The following is a 10,080-nucleotide window of genomic DNA, read 5'->3' as shown; positions in this document are numbered from 1 at the left end:
ATTAATAAATATTGGTGTCATTGTACAATCATTAAAGGATTTCTAAATTTCAAAGGTTTAACAGTCCAAAAACTCTCCAAATAACAGCTTGAAAATTTTGTAGGATGTGGGAAAGAATATGAAGGTCAGATGACTGGTAAGTAGATACATACTTATAATAAAGCCATTACATTGCACATGAGGTGGGCTGCACTGAAGAATTCACTGGTCTGTTTAAGGTAAACCATAGGTTCTGCTAGGAGTTTGTGGAACTGAACTTGATGCAGACCCAGTAAACTGAGATCCAAATCCAGCGCTGGATGATTGAGATCCAAATCCAGCGCCAGATGATGGAGACCCAAATCCAGCACCAGAGCCAAATCCAGCACCAGATGATTGCGATCCAAATCCAGCACCAGATGATTGAGATCCAAAACCAGCCCCAGATGATTGAGATCCAAAACCAGCCCCAGAACCAAATCCAGCCCCAGAGCCAAATCCAGCACTAGATGATTGAGATCCAAATCCAGCCCCAGAACCAAATCCAGCACCAGATGATTGAGATCCAAATCCAGCACCAGATGATTGAGATCCAAATCCAGCACCAGATGATTGAGATCCAAATCCAGCACCAGATGATTGAGATCCAAATCCAGCCCCAGAGCCAAATCCAGCACCAGATGATTGAGATCCAAATCCAGCCCCAGAGCCAAATCCAGCACCAGATGATTGAGATCCAAATCCAGCCCCAGAGCCAAATCCAGCACCAGATGATTGAGATCCAAATCCAGTACCAGAGAACTGAGATCCAGATCGGGAACTTCCACCATAAGTTCCCCTGTTTCCAGCAGCATTGGCAGCAGCATCTTCCAGAGCTGCCTTTTCAATCTGAGCAATTGCATGAGGTGGAAGAGGAGGAGGCGTTGGTAGAAGGGGTGACTCTACACGGTAACCATCTCCATCGGCGACAAACTGGAAGTTAGCTGGAGTGCCATCAGGGAATGTGAATCTGAAATGGCAAGGGTGGATAAGTATGATAATTATAATTAAAAGCATAACATAGTTTTATAAACAATAGAATATTCATATTTTTCTCAAATTTTTCATTAACTTATAAGTGTAGTTTTCTATTTGGTATAGAATGCGTATGTACTTACGACCATGCACCTTGCTGCGCCACAGCTCCAGTCACACCTTGTGGGTATCCTTGTTCTTGTCTGCTGATGCCATTGGCAGTTTCAAAGTTGAAGGTGTAAGAACCATCGGCATGTGGACCATCACGGTCATCGACAAGAATAGGAATGACTGGTGCAGAGGGACCTTGGTAACTGGGGGAAGCACCAGAAGGGCGGGATCCTCCAAAGCCTCCTGCTGAGGATCCGGTAGGGCGAGATACACCGAAGGATCCAGTAGATCCACTGAAACCTCCTGAAGGAGATCCACCAAAACCAGCTGTGGACGAACCTCCAAAAGCAGAAGCACCTAATCCTGAGGAACCTCCAAAACCAGATCCTGAAGCTCCAAAACCACCTGAGGAACTACCTGAAGAACCTCCAAATCCTCCACTAACACCACCACCGAAACCACTGCTGACAGATCCCCCAAGTCCTCCCAGAGAGGAACCTCCAAATCCTCCTCCCTGTGCACCAGAGGAAGCCCCAAAAGCTCCTGCAGAAGACCCGGATCCACCTACTGCAGGAGGTTGGTACAATCTTGCTGGGTCAGAAAGAACTCCGTTGGGTATTACAACTGCCAGGAGGGCGCACAACACCTTCATCGTCTGGAAAGGTTTCGTGTTTATCATTATCCGGAAACAGAAAGTCGTTCTGAAGTTGGTAAATAGTTGAAACATTTCTAAATTAATTAAAGTTATAGGCTGGCAATCTAATTCAATATATGTCGTTAGAAATATGTTAATGGGATTTTATTTTGGCTTTTCTTTTTGCAAAGTATTGGTGCCTAATGTTTTATGATGTTCATATGTATGAGTAATAATTTAGTTTCCAATTCTTTTTGGACCATATTTAATTATGAAAATTAGCTTTAGTATATACAGTAAATACAATATCGTGTATTTAATTATTTGAAAGAAAATTAGTTAAAGTTAACTATCGTTTCCATTTTCTTATGTGGTGTTCATGTTTAAATTAACTATGTGACTGATTAGTTCAATTCAAGAGTATCTTTTCGATAATTTTGTCCTTATCATTAGTTATATAAGTGATCAATGAAAGGTAAAAGTGTCGAGAATTAAATAAGAAATTAAGAGTTCGTGAAATGGAGGCAACGAGAGAACTTACTTTGGTCGTCATCGTTGTCTGAAGGAGTCGAACTGAATGTGATGATCCTTCGTCTCTGCAACGCTTTTATAAGGGACCGGTGCCCTTCGCTCTCTTAGGCTGCCATCCCCCCACCCCCAGTTAAGCCCCCATCCCCTACCCCCCAATGATCCGATCCAGTTCATCCTTATTCACGTAAAAACTTGCCCTTCACGGGCCATCTGCCCCACCCCCTGGCTCTTCTTTTCCAGCAATCCAGTTTATCGCGAAAGTGAATCAAAAGCTGATTTGAAATTGACTTGATGAAATTTATTTTATTAAACCGAAATACGAGTTTTCTGTTTCAAGATATTTTAAATCATCGAATATATCTTCAGTAGCTGAAGATTGACTTGCTTCTAATAAGTGTTCAACTTTTATGTATATTATTGTTTCCACTCGTCAAGAATACTTATTAATAATTTTTCAAACGTATTTTGTACGATTATATATAGATGACTCTCTGAAATCTTTATTTGTATCTTTCCCTGCTCTATATTTAAAGGAAAGTTACATTTTTTTTTTCATATTTCAGTTTCATTCACATGAATATATTTTACAATTATGATTATAATAAAGCTGCATAACATTTTGAACTCTTTGAATGATAAAGAGGATGATGCTAAACCATCATATATATATATATATATATATATATATATATATATATATATATATATATATATATATATATATGCATATATATATATATATTCACATATATATATATATATATATATATATATATATATATATATATACATACACACACACACACATATATATATATATATATATATATATATATATATATATATGTATATATATATATATATATATATATATATATATATATATATGTGTGTGTGTGTATATATATATATATATATATATATATATACACACACACATATATATATATATATATATATATATATATATATATGTGTGTGTGTGTGTGTGTGTGCATATATATATATATATATATATATATATATATATATATATATATATATATATATGTATATATATATATATATATATATATATATATATATATATATATATGTGTGTGTTTATATATATATATATATATATATATATATATATATATACATATATATATATATATATGTGTGTGTTTATATATATATATATATATATATATATATATATATATATGTATATATATACATATATATATCTATATATATATATATATATAAATATATATATATGTGTGTGTGTGTGTGTGTGTATTTGGATAAATAGACAATATCTTAGTGGCGTCTAAAAATCGAAGAAAGTTTCTCTCCGGACAGACTATCCTGCAGATAGTTCTCAGGAAAGAAAAATACATTAAAATTTTCTCCATTCAATTTTTGGTGTCGCCACATGTTTTGGGTAATTTTTTGACCCTTCTTCAGTACTACATTGAGTTTTGGAATTACGCTTTAATATGAAGATTATGGCGGGTAAAATATGATACAAAAATATATGGAAATTCGGAAACTACTTAACAACTAGATGGGCGTTCATTAGAGCGCAGACCTCCGCTGCGGCAGCTTATTTGTCGACATTTTTCTTAACCTTGACCTTGAACTTTGACCTCAGCATGTATTCATTGACGTGGATTTTCATACACTCAAATATGAAGTTTTAGGTCTGTGTCAACGATGTCCAAACGTATGACTGATTACGAGAATCGGACATTTTGCCTGATCGTGACCTTGACCAATGTCCTTGGCCTCCCAAAATTTTAATCATTTCCAGCTTTTTACATAACGGTCAATCTCTGCAAGTTTCATTACTATTAAAATTGTGGCCAGGATTCTGTTCACAAGCAAACATACGCACAAACAAACAAACACACTAAAACACAAACAGGGGTAAAACATAACCTCCTTCCAACTTTGTTGGCGGAGGTAATAAGTCCAAAGAATACAAGGTAAAAGTACTAAAACATGAGCTGTATAAAAAGCTACTGAAATGAAACTAGATATAGTAATCGAGTAAAAATGACTGTAGTTATTTTCAATTGTTTAGAAACACAATTGTATGCAGTTGCTAGTTGTACGACAGATAAATTATTGTTCAGCTCCCATCTCATCTGTTTTAAGCCAAATCTGACAAGAATAGAAAGAGATAACTGAAAAGCTTTGCTCTGTGAGAGGAGAGTGTTCGTTAAATCACTGATCTCTTTGAGCAGAAAATGTTGGTAGAGTGGGGAGAAATCTTGTTCAAACTTAGAGACCCTAGACTCAATTTGTTTTCAAAATTCTGAGTCTCATCCTCTTGGAATTATCTACAGAGTATTGTCAGTTGAGTACATTATGTTGTGCTGTTCAAATTGTGTAAATTAGCACCAGAAATACCATCTCGATGGTAAATCTTCTATGTATAAGTAGATCTTTTTTCTTGACTACATGAGCAGTAGACAAAACGTAAGGTAATTTTATCTATTTTACATCTTTTTGATTAATGAGCAATGAAATGAAAGAGCTGATTATTTGGCAATTATTGCTCGAGTCCATAGAATATATAACCTAGAAGTCACATTATTCTGAAAACTTATTTGACAGAACACGTAAGGAAAGTCCTGTCAAAAGTTAGTACAAGAAACAATCTTTTGGTCCAACTTACGAACTCTAACTGGGAATTAGATTCCAATACACTGATAACAACAGCTCTAGTACTGATCTATACTACTACTTAGCATCGTGGGCTAGATCATTCGACGCTCACAAAATAGAACTTCAGCTAAACTAGTCATGTCACATAATAACTGGCACCTTAAAGCCAACATCTCTGCCAGCATTACAGATTAGCGGGAAATGGATTACCTCACATGCGTAAACACACTCGTCCAAATACACAGAAATATAGTTGAGAATTTTACATGGGATATTCCCTTTTTGGTCTCAGTGTCTCAGTAAAAAGACTGTAGTTCAGATTTAGAATTATGACCATTGATAGTTTAAATCCTGAGTATTCGGTAAACCACACACTCGGAGAGCAGATGGAATGAGATCATTTCCCACCAAATGATGCCATCCAAATTCCTTATGAGCAACTTCCAAGTGGAATGAACCTTCCCAGAAAAGACTGGATAATATTAAACAGGGCAAGAACCAGAGTAGGCAAGACTGGGAGCAACACCTATGAGTGGGGACTTTATCCCACCAGCAAGTCCCCATGTAGCCATCCAATGCAAATCATGGAGTATATACTTCGTTATTGTCAACTGGGACCCATATTTACAGATCAACACCTAAAGGTCTTTAATGAAGCTGCCTAACAATGGACTATGTACTCGGTATAAAATGTTTTGTAGTGTGATACCCTATTGGGAAGTACATAAGTTATTTATAGCAGAGTACTTGCTGGAGCAGCAAGACCTCAAGTTTTCATGTGATGTAGCGCCACCTAAATGGGATTTGGATGGGGAACCAATGTGGTTTACAAGTCTATACTTTTCTTGGAGTCAAGAAAGGATCGCAATTTAGGCTGCTCGGGCTAGTGACGACAATCCTAGAGAAACGATGCTGATCGTTTTGCAACTGTGGAACTTTGCTCTTCGTTAGGGTATGGAGCTGGTGGGATTGGAAATGGGATTATATGAACTGTATTTACAACCCAACCAATATAATTTGGAATAAACTAATAGAATAATACATATATATATATATATATATATATATATATATATATATATATATTTATATATATATATTGTAAGCTCTTTTTTATTGCAGTACATACTACCCGCGATTTTGAAACAAACAATATACCCATTTTTCATATTCATTTAAGGTCAACTGATTATTCAGTTTTTTTTACTCAATATTTAAGTTGTAGATCCTATGACCATTATACTATTATGGTCCAGAATGTTAAGAAAGATTCTCCCACCAACAATTTTCCCTTAGAAGTATCTCAATTTAAGTCTTATATAAAGAAAAATTAGATTTATGAAATTCATACCATTTTTCATGTGATTTTTTTCTCATTTTAATTGATATTTAATGTAGTAGTTATCATGATAGGATAGGTAAACAGAATTCGTAATAGAAAATTATATTTCATCATTAACAGTAACTAGCAACTATTAAGCGTATTTTTGTTGACTTGCATGAATACATTAACAGCCCAAATGCCTGAGTGAATATTGAAGTAAAAAGATAATTGGAAAGTTAGTGGGACGTCTGATCCAGTGAGTTATTTTCACAATAATTCACTCACAAGAAATCTTCATAGACATGTAATCACAATATTTAACTAGATACACATCATGTGAATATTTCATCTGAGATTACTGAGATTAGGTAGACATTGTATTTACCAACAAGCTGACTATAATGAAAATTGATGCCATTGTACAATCAGGAAAGAATTTTTAAGTTTTTAGAAAGGTTCAACACTCCAAAAACTCTCAAATATCAGCTTGCAAATTTTGTAAGCTATGGAAAAGAATATAAAGTTCAGATGAGTTATAAAGATACAGAATAATAATGTAGTAAATACATTGCACATCAGGTGGGCTGCACTGAAAATTTCACTGGTGTGTTCAAGGTAAACCATAGGTTCTGCTTGGAGTTTGTGGAACTGAACTTGATGGAGATCCAGTAAACTGAGAGCCAAATCCAGCACCAGATGATTGGGATCCAAATCCAGCGCCAGATGATTGGGATCCAAATCCAGCCCCAGATCCGAATCCAGCACCAGATGATTGAGATCCAAATCCAGCACCAGATGATTGGGATCCAAATCCAGCACCAGATGATTGGGATCCAAATCCAGCCCCAGATGATTGGGATCCAAATCCAGCACCAGATGATTGGGATCCAAATCCAGCCCCAGATCCAAATCCAGCACCAGATGATTGGGATCCAAATCCAGCTCCAGATGATTGAGATCCAAATCCAGCACCAGATGATTGGGATCCAAATCCAGCACCAGAGAACTGAGATCCAGATCCAGAGAATTGAGATTCACTTCCAGAAAACTGAGAACCAGATCCAGCTTGAGAACTTCCACCATAAGTTCCCCTGTTTCCAGCAGCATTGGCAGCAGCGTCTTCTAGAGCTGCCTTTTCAATCTGAGCAATTGCATGAGGTGGAAGAGGAGGAGGTGTTGGTAGAAGGGGTGACTCTACACGGTAACCATCTCCATCGGCGACAAACTGGAAGTTAGCTGGAGTGCCATCAGGGAATGTGAATCTGAAATGGCAAAGGTGGATAAGTATGATCATTATAACTAGAAGCATAACATAGTTTTATAAACAATAGAATATTTATATTTTTCTCAAATTTTTTTTAACTTATAAGTAGTTTTTCATTTGGTATAGAATATGTTCATACTTACGACCATGCACCCTGCTGTGCCACAGCTCCAGTTACACCTTGTGGGTATCCTTGTTCTTGTCTGCTGATGCCATTGGCAGTTTCAAAGTTGAAGGTGTAAGAACCATCGGCATGTGGACCATCACGATCATCGACAAGAATAGGAATGACTGGTGCAGAGGGACCTTGGTAACTGGGAGAAGCCCCAGAAGGGCGGGATCCTCCAAAGCCTCCTGCTGAGGATCCAGTAGGGCGAGATCCACCGAAGGATCCAGTAGATCCACTGAAACCTTCAGAAGAAGATCCACCAAAACCAGCAGTGGAAGAACCTCCAAAAGCAGAGGCTCCTAATCCTGAGGAACCTCCAAAACCAGAACCTGAAGCGCCTCCAAAACCAGATCCTGAAGCTCCAAAACCACCTGAGGAACTACCTGAAGAACCGCCAAATCCTCCACTTACACCACCACCGAAACCACTGCTGACAGATCCCCCAAGTCCTCCCAGAGAGGAACCTCCAAATCCTCCTCCCTGTGCACCAGAGGAAGCCCCAAAAGCTCCTGCAGAAGACCCAAATCCACCTACTGCAGGAGGTTGGTACAATCTTGCTGGGTCAGAAAGAACTCCGTTGGGTATTACAACTGCCAGGAAGGCGCACAACACCTTCATCGTCTGGAAAGGTTTCGTGTTTATCATTATCCGTAGTAGTTCAGAAGTTAATAAATAGTCTAAATATTTTTAGATTAATAAAATTCATAGGATTGTAATCTAAATGAATATCTTAACTTATTATTAATGTTAGTGGGATTTTTTTTGGCTTTTATTTTTTGCAAAGAATTGGTGCATAATGTTTTATGATGTTGATATGCATGAGTAGCAATTTAGTTTCCATTTCATTTTGAACCGTATTGAAGTATTAAAATTAGCTCAAGTATTGAAACAGAAAAACGTGTATTTAGTTATTTGAAAGAAAATTAGAAAAAGTTAACAATCTTTTCCATTTTCGTATGTGGTGTTCAGATTGTAATGAACTATAAATATGACTGGTTATTTTAAGTTAATAGTATCCATTCGGTAATTTCGTCCTTATCATTAGTTATACAAGTGATCAATGAAAGGTAAAACTGTCGAGAATCAAATAAGAAATTCAGAGGTCGTGAAACCGAGGCAACGAGAGAACTTACTTTGGTCGTCATCGTTGTCTGAAGGAGTCGAACTGAATGTGATGATCCTTCGTCTCTGCAACGCTTTTATAAGGGACCGGTGCCCTTCGCCCTCTTTGGCTTCCACCCCCTCCCCTCCCCCAGCAAGGAAGGCCCCCTCCCCATCTTTATTCACCTAAAAACTTGCCCTTCGCTGGCCATCTTTCCTCCGCCTTCTTCTTTTCCAGTGATCCAGTTTTTCGCGAAAGTGAATCAAAAGTCGATTGGAAATTAGCGTTGATGAAATTCAATTCAATCGAATGGCGTCAGTTCTGTTTAAAGATTCTATTAATTGTAATATCGGTTTTGAACTAAGATGGACTTGCTTTTTAATAATGTTACTGTTAATATTTTATATATTTTTTTTTTTTTTTTTTTTTTTTGGTGCGCAAGCAATTTTTTTTTTCTTATTGCATTTTAAAGTCTGTTTATGATAGATAATTTAAGGAGATTCTGGACATTAGAGAATGCTAATATTATTTAAATTAATTTTTTTCATTCATACTAATATAAAAATACAACTATACTGTATTTATGATAAAGTAATACAAAATTATGAACTGATTGAATAATTACGTGATAGAGCAGCAGTAAGTAATTTTTTTATCCTTGGTTATTAAATTTTCATCTCTATAATTAACAGCATTGCTCGTAATCCTCGGTAGCTAGTACTTAAGGAAACTATCCTGTGGTGATTAAGTCATAGAATTAACTTATCTAGTATGAAGTCAGAATTCCTTTGGCCTCTTCATAGATATAGATTCCCAACTAGATGAGTGATCTAAGATTTTGGAACTTTTTTTTTTTTTTTCTTTTTCTCCGGTGAACGACTTTTTGGGAAATTGATCGTGTCACTTCATGTTACACCATTAATTGTATCCTTCTTTTATTATTATTATTATTATTATTATTATTATGGATGCTATTTTTATTATTATTATTATAGATGCTATTTTTGTTATTATTATTATCATCATCATTATTATTATTGTTATTATTATTATTACTACTACTACTACTAGCTAAGCTACAACCCTAGTTGGAAAATCAAGATACAATAAGCCCAAGGGCCCCAACAGGGAAAAATAGCCCAGTGAGGAAAGGAAATAAGAAAATAAATAAACGATATAAGTAATGAACAATTAAAATGAAATATTTTGATAACATTAACAACATCTAAACAGATATTTCTTATATAAACTATAAAAAATACATATGTCCTTCGTATATACGGATAAATGG

The 10,080-nt window shown here is 36.0% G+C and overlaps 1 protein-coding gene across 1 annotated transcript in view; it reads right to left on the bottom strand.

The window, feature by feature from the left end:
• The window catches only part of LOC137635483 (loricrin-like), an 8,996-nt gene extending 134 nt beyond the window's left edge, over nucleotides 1–8,862 (bottom strand). Inside the window, exons 1-6 of the mRNA XM_068367941.1 lie at nucleotides 8,821–8,862; nucleotides 7,948–8,308; nucleotides 6,948–7,196; nucleotides 1,522–1,671; nucleotides 1,137–1,431; nucleotides 1–988 (exon numbers count right to left, since the gene is read on the bottom strand). The exon at nucleotides 1–988 is cut by the window's left edge and continues 134 nt beyond it. Coding sequence (XP_068224042.1) covers nucleotides 214–988; nucleotides 1,137–1,431; nucleotides 1,522–1,671; nucleotides 6,948–7,196; nucleotides 7,948–8,308; nucleotides 8,821–8,832 — 1,842 coding nt within the window. The 5' untranslated portion in view covers nucleotides 8,833–8,862 and the 3' untranslated portion in view covers nucleotides 1–213. The remainder of the gene's footprint in view (nucleotides 989–1,136; nucleotides 1,432–1,521; nucleotides 1,672–6,947; nucleotides 7,197–7,947; nucleotides 8,309–8,820) is intronic.
• Between the last annotated feature and the right edge of the window lie 1,218 nt (nucleotides 8,863–10,080).

This window comes from Palaemon carinicauda, unplaced genomic scaffold (assembly GCF_036898095.1).
Source record: "Palaemon carinicauda isolate YSFRI2023 unplaced genomic scaffold, ASM3689809v2 scaffold130, whole genome shotgun sequence".
Taxonomy (NCBI): domain Eukaryota; kingdom Metazoa; phylum Arthropoda; class Malacostraca; order Decapoda; family Palaemonidae; genus Palaemon; species Palaemon carinicauda.
Note: the sequence above shows the minus strand (reverse complement) of the source record. Positions and strands in the feature narration are given on the sequence as shown.